The 15,103-nt window shown below is 37.9% G+C and overlaps 1 protein-coding gene across 1 annotated transcript in view; it reads left to right on the top strand.

Annotated features, from left to right (window-relative positions):
- Window positions 1–15,103, top strand: part of agmo (alkylglycerol monooxygenase) — a 67,686-nt gene that overhangs the window by 16,246 nt on the left and 36,337 nt on the right. Inside the window, exons 4-5 of the mRNA XM_041988108.1 lie at window positions 13,013–13,116; window positions 14,326–14,421. Coding sequence (XP_041844042.1) covers window positions 13,013–13,116; window positions 14,326–14,421 — 200 coding nt within the window. The remainder of the gene's footprint in view (window positions 1–13,012; window positions 13,117–14,325; window positions 14,422–15,103) is intronic.

The following is a 15,103-nucleotide window of genomic DNA, read 5'->3' as shown; positions in this document are numbered from 1 at the left end:
ACAAACTGAAACAAACATTTGAATGACCTTTGTGCAGACAGATTAAAATGATGTGTACTCCTGATATAAATATTTGCATGAACTCTTATCGTAAGTGCACGTACCAGAATCAATAGCATGAGCACTGCTTTTATTAAGTAATTAAATAATAATTAATAATTAAATTAATAATTTAGTCTAATTCATGCTCAGGTTTTACTTTCAAGGAAACAAAGATGTATGTTTTTAGTGGCCAAAGGTTTAGCTCCCCTGCTGTCTGAAATAACATTAGCTTCGCTAAACATTTACCTACTGGTTTATGTATTAACAGCCATCGAAGCCATCTTATATAAACACATCAGTTCAATAACCTGATGACTGACAAGAATAGAAAACAAATTAAATTCAACCCAGCTTTTTTTTCTTCCTGTTGCCTGTAGGCTTCTTTCAGCGGCAGGCAGGACTATATATGTTCAAAACTTTTCTATTCTGAACCATCCTAAAACCAGATGGTTTTGGGTGAGCAGGAGGCAGACTTGTTTCGGATGCGGCTGCCTTGTTGACAGGCTGGTTGATTCTGTTTATTCTAACCTCATATCGCAAGAGCCACTAATAGCAGTTCTGTGCTTGGGCAGCATCTATATCCAGGCATGCCAGCCAGGGTGAAGCTATTAATCAGCCAGTCAGTTGTCTTTACTCTTATTATATGTGAGGTAATACAGTTACGTTGCAGTTGTCTCACCACACTAACTGCTACTGTTACGCTTATAGCTCAGAAACATCAGAGCATCACTTAAAGGTCTCCTGAAATGGTATCATTACTGCCTCAAATTGATTTAATTTGAGACAAAAGCAAAAAGCTGAAACTGGTTAAAAAAGATTTCAACAACTTCCAACCAAAACCATTTTTTTTTTTTTTTTTACAACTTACTTTGCATGTAGGTGAAAATGAGTGGTCATGAAATTGCAAGCATGCTTGCTGGAGGTGCTTAAGCCAAATCTACATAAAAATATCCACCACCAGGTCATTTAATACTAATTTTGTCCTGTTACACTGCTTATGATGTCCAATTCAGCGAGCATAAACTTTATTAGAAATGAAAAGCAAAACATTTGGTTTCTTATCAGAAATATCTAAGACAATCCTTGACAAGATGCAGTGATCAAAGAGGCTCTAAAATTCTTTAAGATCCAAAGAAATTAGGACATAATGTGCAAAATATTTAAAATATTCACTTTCTTTCTGATTTATGTTTATTGTGATTTTTATGTTTGAAAATGGTAAAGATGGGGTAAGACATTCAGAAGGCAGGACAAGGAATGTCATGCTGAAAGACAAAATACAGAGTGGAGGTTTTTACAATCCAATATGGTTTAACCAACTATTAGCTTAGTTCGATAGAGGGAAAGATGTAAAAGGCTTGACCACTCAGACAATGATATTTTTTCTTAATACATACAATTAGTAAAAAGAATGTGAAGATGTAATTATCTGCTTTATGGTGTATAATATCATTAAATGATTGAGAAAGTCCAGACTAATTTTAAGGCCATAAATAAGTACATGATTCTGCAGTGGAACTAATGGCATAGGCTCAGGAGGGTAAAAAAAAATCATTCATAAGTATGATCTTGCAATGCCTGCACTTTCTCTGGATCTGAACATGATCTGAAGATAAAATGAGGAAAAGTGATTTGACCCGTCAAAACTTTAGAAATCTTCCAATTTAAAGAGGTGAGGAGACATCCAGCTTGGTACTCTTCCATTTAAAAAACAAAACAAAAAACAGCATCTTTAAACAGAAATGAAAACAAACGACAGCAACCATTAATCCTCTAAAGCATGTACAGGTTTTAGCTTATGTCGCAATCTAAGTATTGTAAAATGTATTGCTTATTTTAGAAAGATAATACCAAAGCTCATTGTGCACCTGTTAACTTCATGTCTGCAGTCTGGACCTGATACCAAAGACAAATATTTGGAGAAATATTCCACAAAAATATGACAAATCCCAACAAGGAAAATAGGAAAATATTTTGCTTTGCAAGCAGCAGTTGGTTTCCTTAAATCTAAACCAGGGCTACTCAATTCGGTCCTACGAGGGCCGCAATCCAGCAGGTTTTCCATGTATTCCTGTACCAACACACCTGAGTCAAATTAATGAGTTATTGTGTAGAACCTGATTGGCTGTTAGAGCCACCTAATTTGACTCAGGTGTGTTGGTGCAGGGATACATGGAAAACCTGCTGGATTGCGGCCCTCGTAGGACCGAATTGAGTAGCCCTGATCTAAACCATTAAAGCAGGGGTACCCAAGTCCAGTCCCTGGGAGCTACTACCCTGCAACTTTTAAAAGCATCCCTTCTCCAACACACCTAAATCAAATGAAGGGCTTGTTACCAGGCCTCTGCAGAGCTGAATGACATGTGGATGAGGGAATTCAGGAGATCCAGGTGTGTTGGAGAAGGGATGCATCTAAAAGTTGCAGGATAGTAGGTTGGATCTCGAAGACTGGGCACACCTGCTGTACAGTGTTGTCATGAAGGGATAACACAGTGATAGATATATTTCTGTCCCAAATTAAAAAAAAAAGAAAAATGTTAGGATTTGATTCATTCTGTGGCCTTTTTACTGTTTTTCAACAACAATATAGGGTTTAGAAAACCAACAGTCCACTACAATAGTCTGTTTTCATTTGCACTGTATATAATGTTTCAACTCTTTTGGAAATAGGGTTCCAGTGACAATCCTGATAATACAACAAATAATCCAGTTAAACTGACATGTTTTTGTAATACTTGTGAAAAATAACATCATGTAATGCAGAAATGATTTGACTGCAGCCTCAGTTCTTTTAGTAATGTGGTGTCTAAGTGAGTAAAATTTCACTTATTGGTTAAATAAATTGATTATATGTCACAGCACAGGCTCATGAGTTGTTCTGTAAACTGAAAGTGCAGTTGTATTAAATGCACCACTTCTAATAATGAAATGTCTAATAAGGGAATTTAATGAGAGAGAGGCTGTTATTCAGTTACCATGTTACCTAGATCCAAATGCTTGATCTTACAATTCAGAGTTAAGCTGTTTTCATTTATTTTTTTGTTTGTTGCTAATGTTGCAGGCACAGTTTAAACAGTTTATGTAAATTAAGGAAATCCAGAACGCTCCAAACAAAAAACATGACAAGAAGTTTTTATTGACCAAAACCTTGGCCGTAATCTTTATGTATTCAATATTTTGAGGGAACCTTTGTTCCATTGAATGAGATTCTCTTGTAAAATATTTTTGCTTTGCTAGCACCTTGCTACATCATCTGTATCCCTTTGCTGATGTGTCCACACCCTTTCCTCTCATTCAGCCCTCCAGACAGCAGCAGCTGTTAAGACAAACAGATGTGCTCAGCACTCCTCCGCTGTCCTTCGTCCCCAAGGAGACGCAGCCGATGTGGATGTTATTGTTTGAAAAGTAGCTCGTCCTGGCTGTGGGATTGGGCCTTTAAAATCCCCCCGGTGGCTAGGCCTCCATAAATCTTCCCTCTGACGGCAAGTTCCTGGCTCAGTGCAGGTTGCTGGCCGACAAAGGAATCCAGGCCCCTGCTTGGTTTGCTGGTTCTGTTGGTACGGTTTGGCCAGGATGTGGGAGTCTCACTCTCTGCAGTAGAAAAGAGCCTCATGGGAGGTAAAGATAACATCAACAGTGATAGATAGGTCTCTGTGCTCATAGTCTGTGTCTGCTGTCTGTGTTGAAAGACTGAAGAGGAATGTTTGCTTGGTGAGAGTGAAACTGTTCTGATTGCACCTAGACAGTACAAAGAGATAATATCCACAGGGCCCGTAGGCACACGATTTAAACAAAGTGTGGAAAAGAAGGGGTTGTTATGATCACTGAGAGGGTCGCTGAGCTCAGCAGAGGCCACGGTCCAGCTGTCTGCTGCCCTCGTGTGCTCTGCTCACTGCACAGACTGTCTGCCTGCAGTGTTGATGGAAGAGCTGACAACATCTGAATGCATGGCGGTGAGTGTGATTGATGAGCGTAGATTGTGGGATTTCATCTGCACATTTCCTTTATCATTGCTGTCAATCATATCTTTCTAATTAGCAAAGTTAACCTATTGGAATAAAGTCTTTTACAATGAAAAATATAAAGAGTCAGATATTATACCTCTTCACATAGCCTTGGCTATGTTCATGGCCATGAAAAGAAAGTGCGCTCATAAATTATAAGGGTTTTTTTGTATCAGTTATAGTTTTTTGGTCCTTATCAGGTCTTAATATTAGCTAAATACAACCTCAAATGAGTACCAGCATAAGCATTACACTGTGTAATTATTAATTTAATAAAAGCTAAACCAAAGTGTAGAAACAGTGTGTGATACCCAGTGATTCAACAGCTTGTAAAACCACTTTTTCTCCATTAAGTTTTTATTGTCTTTTTAGCTTTGTAATCACAGCACTTCAGCCAGGTTGAAGTCTGGACTGAACTGGACCATTACAGCCAACACCTTGATTATTGTATGTTTCAGACATTCTGTTGTAGATCCGCTGCTGTGTTTGAGCTCTTTGTTATGTTGCAACGTTGTCAGACAGGTGGCTTCACATTTGACTCTACAACACTTAGGTATGCAGAGAAGTTTATGGTTGACTCGATGGCTGCACAGTGTCCATGTCCCGTTTTTGCAAAACAAGCCCAAATCATCACCCCCTTAGATTTAGTGTTTGAGTTTTTTGCAGTTTCTCTGAGCATTGCTAGGTCCAAATATGGGTTGAACTTGCTGGAATATCCACTCATTGGAAGATTGGCCACTTAGTCTTGAATTTTTTCCATTTGTGATAATTTTTCTCACTGAAGAATGACGGACACCAAATAATTTGTTAATGGCTTTTGATGTGTAGCAGCAATTGTTTCTCAAAGATCTTTACTTATACCTTTCCTCCTGCCAACACATCTGCTTTTATAGAGGTGCTCACTGATGATGATCAGTTTATCAAGTGTATTGATTAGCAGCCCCTGGCTAATACTTATCCCCTTATTTATTTCTATTGGAACAGTAAGGATGTACTCAGATTTTCACACATTGCTTCTACATTTTGGCCTAGTTTTTTTTGTTTTTGGTAAAATAATGAATGCCACTCATCTGAGGTTGTGTACTCATCTCTAACACCTGGTAAAGACAATATGATGTTTTTTTTATAGTGTTCTGTTAGGTAAAACCATGATTTCTCAGAAATGTACTGAGGGAATCTTTACAATTTAACTCTTAAACTGGATAAACTCATTCAGTTTAACAAGTCTTTAGCAATATCTCCAAAATCTATAACCTATTTTGGCAAATGTTTTGTTAAAAATTATATATATATATATATATATATATATATATATATATATATACATATATATATATATATATGTATATATATATATATCACACATGCATTTGAGTTGTTATATAATATTTTATCCAATCTATGAAAGATGACAAAAACCCAAATTTGTTTAACGTTGCAAATAAAAATTTCCAGTTTACTCGGTCAAACGCTTTTTCTGCGTCTAAAGAAATGACTGTGGATTCCAGATTATGTAGAGTAGAATAATCTATGATGTTAATTAATCTACACATGTTAGTTGAGGAATGTCTACCTTTAATAAAGCCTGTTTGGTCAGGATGTATTATTAGAGGGGTTATTTTTTTTTATCCTTCTGGCCAAAGCTTTGCGAATTATTTTGAGATCTACATTTATTAATGAAATTGGACGGTAAATGGACGGAAGTGTCGGGTCTTTCCCTGGTTTTAATAGTAGAGTAATATTAGCTAGGTTCATATTCAAAGGAATTTTTTGTTTTTCCCTTATTTCTAATATCATATTGTAGAAGGTGGGTGCCAGCGTTGTCCAGAATTCTTTGTAGAATTCTGCTGGGTAACCATCTGGACCTGGAGCTTTATTGTTGGGCATATGCTGGAGAGCTTCATGGAGTTTGCCGACTGAAAGTGGGGAATCCAAGACCATTTTATTTTCATGTTCTAATTTTGGAAGATTGATGTTACTTTTAGGTTTTTTTTTTGTTTCTCAGTATTAAAGTTATGCAGTTACAAACTAATGCAAAGGACAAATAATTAAACTTAAGAAAATCAAACCATATTTATATTTGCATGCATTATATATGTAGCATGTATTAAGATTGCTGTGGAAAAAGATAATGTCTAAGGCTAGAATCAGAAGATGTAGATATCAGCTCAGGGAGGTGCAGGTACAGTAATCACACAGGCAAGATTTTGACCTTCAGTGAATTTATGCCATAATAATGTGGCACAAAAAAAGTAACAGTATATATTTACAATCTGCAGAACAAAGGGGAAAAAACATGTTCACAAGATTAAATTCCAAGGGTTGACTTATTGCATCCAAATGATTCACAACATTTAATGAGCCAGTATGCAAACTCAACTCAGTTGAAATCAACTTCACCAAGTTAGGTCACAATCATTCTGTTCACCTTTCACAATGCAGTATGTATGAGTTGTCCAATAATAAACCGAGTCCATTAAAATTGAATAAATGTCCATATGCGCGCTATTCAACCAATGTAAATGTGAGCGATGAGCAGGGCAAAAAGATGGGAGTAGGCTGGCTTGCAGACAGCCTCCTACCAGACTGCAGAAGGTTGTTGTGTGTTGCAGGGTTCAAACTCTTGAGTCTAGCTCGCCATCCAGAAGGATTTGTACTCAACAGGGCACACCTGGCCTGCATCAGACAAACAAGGCCAACATTCAGTCATTCAAAGTTCATAACCACTAGCTAGTTTAGTCTTGGTATACACACATTAAATAATTAAATATCATTAAATTATAAATTATCGACCATTAAACATTAAAGTCATTTCCATGTACATACAACAATGCAAATAAAATTCAAAGAGTGTTGCACCATTTGAAATCAAAGTGCATTGACAGAAATACTAATAAAACCAAAAGTAAATTTAAAATACATGCTAGGGCAACATGGCTTTTTAAAAGGCTCTAGCCTAACAATAAACATAACTTATTCAAAGTAAAGCTAATGTAGTATAATGCTACACTATATGCTAGTGGGCCAAGGCACAAGCATGCTAATGCTGACAGCATGTAGCAAACAAAACAGACTCACCAATTCTCTTAAAAATCCATCCCACACAAGAACCCTGGTGTCAGCAGTGGGTTTGCAGCGTCTACAACGTACAACAGAGTTTTAAACAATAATCAACCACACAAAATGGAAAGCATTTGGACAAGACTCACCTGTTGCAGCCTTCCCATTCCCATACTCCTGAATCTAACATGACATTTAAGAGGAATTTTCATATGGGTTACATATAATAAAACACAGTTTTTATCTAGATGATGTACCATCTGTACAGCAGACAAACTTTATAAACTCCTGTTAATAGAAAAATATCTATTCAAACAAGTTAAGTGCAATTTGTTGAGATACACTCATCCTTGGGTTCTTATAGCACCAGACAGAAACCCCATCATTAGTTCTTCTTGATGGAAACCAGTTTGGAACTGAGCAGAAGAAAAAAGGTATTTCCAATTCCAGTGCATTTGATTTACAGAACACAACAACAAAGATGTTCTTACCTCTCCTATCACTATATACACATATATATATATATATATATATATATATATATATATATGTGTGTGTGTGTGTGTGTGTGTGTGGTTTTTATGCCCTGTTTGTCAGAGCTGTAAGTGGGCCTGACCAGGGTGTTTAGTTTAGTGTGTGTGACTGAGTTGTGTGTACAGAATGAAATATGGCAGGGATTGAAGAGAGTTGGTCCCACCGAGTCCTGCACCGGCTGTTTGGGTTGGCACCTTATCCAAGAGCCCTCCAATCCAAACATTGAAGGTCTGTTCACAGCCCATTACTCCTGTGATTGACAGGGCAGCCCACCACTCAGGGGGCTGCACACGATGAGTGTTACATGTGAGCGCCAGGAGTTTGTCGCTTTGGGTGATGATTTAGGTAGTTGATTGATGTAACTGTAAAAGCATTTTATAAGGTTTGAATGCTTCAGGGGTGTCGTTTTGGATCTCTTCTTATGTTGATTATTTTTCTTTTGTCTAGTCATACTTTCTTTTTATAGCAGCATTATTCAAGGTCCAGATTGGCAGTTATTGCCGCTTAATGGAGGCCTTTACTAGAGCTGAATTTATAGAGCCCAACAGGACTTTGGTTCATGCATTATATGACTCTGGTTATGTAAGCATTGCTCCTAGCAGCATTAAGCAGGATGTAAACAGTGTATGTCAAAGTCAAACACAGTAATGTTACATGACCGATTATGACACTTTATTATGGGTCATGTTATAAGTTAACAGTACAGCTAAAACAGTCAAACATTATATGATTCTATTGGCTAATGCTTGGAAAGGAACTTGTCATTGCACAGGTTTTTTGTGTTTTAGCAGGACATGTGTAAGCTTGTGAACTACGTGCCAACAGGTAGATAATCAATTAATGATTAACCAAAAAGCACATATTTTGATAATTATCCATCCATTATCTATACCGCTTTTAAGTGTCGTGTAGAAGCTGGAGTCTAACCCAGCATTTAGCAGGTGAGAGGCGGGTTACACCCTGGACAGGTCACCAGTCCACTGCCGACACAGCGAGACAAACAACCACTCACACTGATACTCAGTCCTAGGGAGAATTTAGAGTGACCAGTTAACCTAACATGCATGTCTTTGGACGGTGGGCGGAAGCTGGAGTACCCGGAGAGAACCCACGCATACAAGGGGAGAACGTGCAAACTTTGCACTGAAACCGCCCCCCCAGTTCAAACCTCCCCCTAGCCGAGGCTCAAACCAGCAACCTTCTTGCTGTGAGGCTGCAGTGCTAACCACCACACCACCGTGCAGCCCATTTTGATAATTAAGTAACCAAAAATGGAAACAGTTTGTTTCATCTTCTTAGATATGACAATTGTCTGTTTCAATATGCTTCATACTAATTTAGGATATTGTAATAATTGGCTATTTCTTTGATCTATATCTTCTATGAATGCCTTCAACCTGGACCTTTCTCTAGTAAAGCTGATAAACAAGAACCTGATGTAACTAAGAAATATCAGTCAGATAGGTCTGTTAGATTAGATACGAGCCTAAGGGTGAAAAGTACATCCCAATCCATTACGTTGGCCTGCTCACGTCAGTGATAACTGGCCAATTACAATCAGTTATGTGTCAGTCCATCCAGTCTCTGTACAGGAATTGTCCCTGCCCCGGAAGATAAACATGAACAATAACCAAAGATCAAGATTCTGACTGACAGAGATCCTGCATCCTCTGTCTCTGAGTCCAGCTGCATTGCTTTACCTGTAACCTGAATAAAAAATTATAATAAATTTATACTGAGTTTAAACATATCATCATCTGTTTTTTTTTTTGCTCTAGGACTTCCAATAAAACAATGGGGTTAACAATATCACCCACTAAATAATTTATCTAACACAGAATTCACATTTTAATCAGGTAATAAAGTCAAACATCATCAGCATTTTGGAGATACTTACCATTTATATCAAACAGAAGAAAGCAGTTCAGTCAGATAAAAATTAAACTTCAAGCAGCAGCAAGTGGGTTTTAGACTTGAGAAAGCCAGGTTAATTCAGGTTACGTACAACAGATAATGACTCACGTTTTTCCTTTGCGTTTCAGATGATATTAATATTCTTTATATCCATGGGCATCTGATAAAAAAATACATGGAAAGGTAAAATGTACTATGCAATATCTAGTACTAAAACTGTTTGCACCACTAATTTATATTTTGGTATTATAAGCCATGATAACTTAGCTGTAATGTTAGCTAGTGTCTGCACTAGCAACTGGATTGCTACTGATGCCTGCCATTAGAACTGGAATATGTCTGACATATCCTGAATTTTGTGAAGACTTTTTATATCAATCTCAAACAAATACTCTCCATAGGTATGGTATAAAGTGTCATAAATGTCCTTCACCTGATTAGCGCGCATTCATCCTTGTTATTCCTGAGAAATCATGAGTTAAAGCTCACTTGAGGCCAGATGGAAGTACCGTCTTCAGCATTTCTCTGCTCTTGCTGGGAACGTGGGCTCAGTGGCACTGGTTCTCACCATTAACGGGGCTTCCCTTCTGAATAGATCCTGCCAAACTATGCAGTTTCCTGCCGAGTCCAGGGATGAGGACATGGGCTTGCAGTGAAGCCTAGCAGTTCCAACTTCCTATCAATGACAACAAGCATCAATCTTAGCCGCCCTTAGTCCTGGACCCTGCCAAGCATGACTCCAGTGAGAGGGAAAAAAGCAAAAGCTTCAGGCTGCTGGAATTAAACAAAGGCTAGATTATCCTCTCAATATGTCTCATAGCGGGACAATTCATCTTTGAATCCCCCATGGTCCAGAGCGGAAGAAATGTCATAATTTTTGTGCTTGGCTAATGTTGATGCAGTCAGACTCCTCCTCTCCTCCCCCCTCAAACCCAAGCCTTGTCTGCAGAAGTCTGTCAGTTGCCTTGAGAGGACCAATAAAGTTAGAAATAAAATCCAACCCCGTTCCTTCTATTTAGACTCAATCCAAAATACACCATTTAACATTATGTTACACTTCTAAAAACATTATCTGTGACTTTTTCTCTCTCACACCTGCTGAAATCCTGCAATAACCCAGTTAAATAAGGAAGGTGTGGAGTAACGCTTGAGAGCAGTAGCTTTCACTTGGGATGTCCACAAATCTTGAGGAATTCCACTTCACTTTCACTTATAAGAATAGCGAATGGGCAGATCATGGCAATCCTCACCTCCTGCATCCTTTACCGTGTGTTTGTTCAGGTGCAGCAAGCCTGTGACATTGCGTTTTATGACTGCCAGCCGCAATACAATTACAATTTTATGACGCAGAAAGAAAGGAGGGTTTAAGGAGAGGCTTTTAGAGGATCATCTTAGTGTAGAGAGGAGTAGCTTATTTGGGGAAAGCTGTTATAGGGGTGGTGTGTAGCTCAACATCTATAGGGGGTGCAGCCGACCCAAGTTCAAATCTAGGGCGGTTTGCTGCAAGTCATTTCCTGTTCTCTCCATCTTTCTTGTCCAGCTACTGTTAAAATAAAGGCCACTAGAGCCCAAAAATCCTAACATTGTGTGTGTGGTGTTAAAGATTAAAGATATATATATATATATATATATATGTCTCTTACTTTATCAAACCACAAAAAATGTTGTGTTTTTGCTGTATACATAACTAAGGGAACTGATTAGTAAAATAAAAATTTGACAGCAAACTGCGTAGAAGTTTTAATGTAGCAGAAAGAGGTGTGGTTAAACTCTCAAGGGATTGCCAGGGAAGTAATAAGCCTAAGTTGTGCTCCCTTTACGTATGCAAATAGGTACATCCGTGACAAATGATGTCAAATGTCACTGTCCACATACTCCCATGCATGCGTTACATTGTCATGGTGTTTAGGCAATACATCCACTAGAGGGCAGAGTTCAGAGTTCATTTCTGCGTTCTAACACCAGTTTTAGTAGGAATATAACAAACCTGGCGACAGTGGAGGAGATCATGATAATAGACAGTCTCAGAGAGAGACATAAAAAGAGGCAGTGCTGTGAACAGACGGGTTACAACAACTGTAATCCATCTTTCTTTAGTTTTGCTGCTCTTGCAGCAGTTGCTGTCTTTCCATTAAGTATGCAAGTCTGAGAAAGACACGTTAGCATCTGGATTATATTCCTGTAGCCTTTCTTGGTGAAAGACATGCAGCATTTTCTTTATGTTGACTCTGTCCTCATCACTGTTCCACACCATTTTATTTGCCAGTGGTTTCACATTCACCATGAAAAAACAGAGTTGGTTTCAAATTCCTTTTTCTTTCTCTCCATTTTGCTCCTTCCCTGCATCAGCGAAGTCTACTCTTGAACTTGGTCTTTTGAAAATTACAAACAGAAAAATCTTAAGCATCACATGACCCAAACCGGCATGTAAAAATCTTTTGAAAATGCACATTTAAATAGGAAAAATCTTCAGAGGATACAACGAAAGAGACAATATTTTTAGAGAAACTTTAAAATGCTGCTATTATGGCACCATCCCAGACCTCAGGATTTGATGGGGTAACTTGTAAACATCTTCAGATAAAATAAATAGTCATCAAATGGTCTTCAAGCTAAAAATAAGTTTCTATCCTTGTGGAAAAACACATGCAACCATATTTGTCATGTTTGATTATAAGTCTGATATTTTATGACTACAATACCACATAACCACATTTACCCATCATTAATATGGCATTTAACACATATGTCATTATTCAATAATCAATCCCTTAATCGTAACTTGCCCTTAACATGAGGCTGCCATATAAAATATAAAACTTTTTTAATGTCATAGGGTTCCTTTAATTATCATGAATACATCACAGAACATCGGACGTTGTGGTTCTGCAGTATTTGTAGGTTACTGTTCTCTCTTGTACAGCAGCAGAAGCCAAAATGGCTGGAAGGTGCCAAAAAGCATAGACCAGACGGGGTGGTCCGGAAACGGCCCAGAGATCCAGTGAAACTTAACAAGCATGTTCCCTTTGGATGTTAAAATGAAGTGTAACACAGATATTAATGTAGCAGGTATCACAACACAGCAGAGGAATGTAAACTGGAGCACTGGGACATCAGACTGGATGCTAACCAGCTGCAGCCGAATACCCCCAAAGTCATAACAGCCTACACCCCTTCAATGGCACCACAGTGACCAGCAAGCCTTGGGCTTTTCATCACAGCTGGCCAGGAGTGAAATTCGGGGGTAAAGGTGTCCAGTTACTCATCTAGGGAAGGAGTAGAGTTTAGTGTCAGGATAAATCACTTATTGTGGTGCAAAAGTTTAAGGCCTATGCATGAATCTTGCGTAGAAAGTTATGCAGCTGTGTTCAGCTCTTTAACATTCATTAGTTTGTGAATAACCTGATTAAATGATTTATGTTGGATCTTGCCTTGTGTGTGTGTGTATTTCTCTCCAGAGGTGGCCATCCTTTGGGCTGCTCACCAGGTTCATCACAGTTCAGAGTATTACAACCTCACCACGGCCCTCAGACAGTCCCTCACGCAGCAGTTTGCCTCATGGGTAAGATATTTAAACTCATAAAGTACAACTCAGCTAATCCCATTTATTAAAAAGGATTAATGAATGAAACTCATGAACGAGTAGTATCCACAAAGCCAAAGCCTAGTTTATGTTTTATTTTTCCGTGCCATAGAGCTCCACTGTTGTCCAAAAACTATTAAAAACACATCAGTGAGTCATACGGTTGTACTGGATGACATGTTCCTTGATTACAGTGATCAAACACACTGCAGTTTTAATTTGAGCCAATCGCTTATGCACCATTTTAAGCCTGTAAATTCTCCCAAAGACCAGATCAGTTGGCAATAAAAATCTCCAACCAACGCTTCTGTTTGAGTTGTGTTTTAGATTTTTTCAAATTAAAACTATAGCTACTATAAATTATGTTTGTAATTGTTTTTGAAGATCAACATGATCAATAGAATTGACTCGACTTGGACCAGAGAGAAAATGACTAATCGTTGGGTTTCTTGAAGAGCCAGACTGTAATGTATCGATGATGTGGTGGGTTTGTCTTTTGTACAGTTTCACACCACACTGGGAGAGTTTCAGAAGCAGAGAGCTATGTCTGCTTGTCTTTTTACAAATAAGCCATATGTTGGTATGAGTGCAACTAATTTAAAGGTGCAGTGTTTAACAAAATTAAACAGACAAATCAGACAATAAAATGTAACATACCATTAAAAACAGTATTTCTATTGGTATCTAATCTCTTTACTAAAACAACTATTATTTTTTATTACCAGAGAATAAGCCATTTATATTTGCTGTGGGTCCTTATACAAAGCACCTGCCATATTTGTGCCATCACTTTTACTACAACATCTCTGAATGGACAAACATCTGTGTGTGTGAAGGGGGAATCCCCTGAGATGGATCCACTTGCAGATGAAAACATGTTTATGTCTGGAAAAATCTGGACCATTGATAACCTCCGCTTGGCATTTGAAGTAATTTCTATGCCCATCTTTACCACTAGATGTCAGTAATTCTTACACACTGTACCTTTAAGTTGGACAAAATCACATAAGAAAAAAGAATTTTAGCATCAAATTTTTACCCCTTTTCTTTCTGGTGTTGCCTTAATGAAAAGGTTTTGCGGTAAGATACCATTTCTTAGGCACTTCTTTTACTTAAATGGACATCAAATAAGTGTTCATTGCTCATTCCTGGCAATAGGACCTGATATTTCTTTTCTTTTCCTGTCAGGTTTTTTACCTCCCCATGGCTCTGGCTGTACCTCCATCCATCTTTGCTGTTCACATACAGTTAAATCTGCTCTACCAGTTCTGGATCCACACTGAGGTAAATGTTATAACATAATCATTTCACCATTTGATGTATTATTACTAAGTTCCTGGATGTCTAGGGGGGTCATGACTGTGTAATTTAATTAGATGCAGACTTTGCAAGTGGCCCAAGATAACATATTACTGTTTTACAAAGGTATTAGTTAGTGTCTGACTTTCTAAAAAAGTTGTCAGCTAACCAACTACATCATCAAACACTTTTAAAACCACTCTTTTTATAACTAATGTCATATTTCTTAGCTCTCCTTAAAGTGTTCAGAGCCTCTCTGGGGAAGTGTGCCTCACACTTTAAAACCAGTATGAATGTATAACTCTTAGAAACATGAATAAATATTTATTTTTCTTATCCATCTGTGTATTTAAAAAAAACCCTGAAACAACATCAGTCTTGTCCCCATGAAATCTACTTCAGTGTTTACAGTAAGTATTTCAGTCTGATTTGTCATGTGTTGCAAGTGATGTATTTGTGAGTATATGTTTCAACAAGGGGGACAAACTGATAAATGTAGGTGTTTAATAATAAGTTTCTTGGAAAAACATTGATGACTCATTGTTTACTTAGAAGTGTACATTCATTTTGTTTGCAATGAAGTCCTGTTCACATGACCCTTAACTCCAACAAAAACACCAGTAGAATAGATGCTGGATTGGGGGGCAGTGATTTTCCCACATAAGAA

This window comes from Melanotaenia boesemani, chromosome 6 (assembly GCF_017639745.1).
Source record: "Melanotaenia boesemani isolate fMelBoe1 chromosome 6, fMelBoe1.pri, whole genome shotgun sequence".
Taxonomy (NCBI): Eukaryota; Metazoa; Chordata; class Actinopteri; order Atheriniformes; family Melanotaeniidae; genus Melanotaenia; species Melanotaenia boesemani.
The sequence above is the reverse complement of the archived record's forward strand: the minus strand, read 5'-3'. Positions and strand labels throughout refer to the sequence as shown.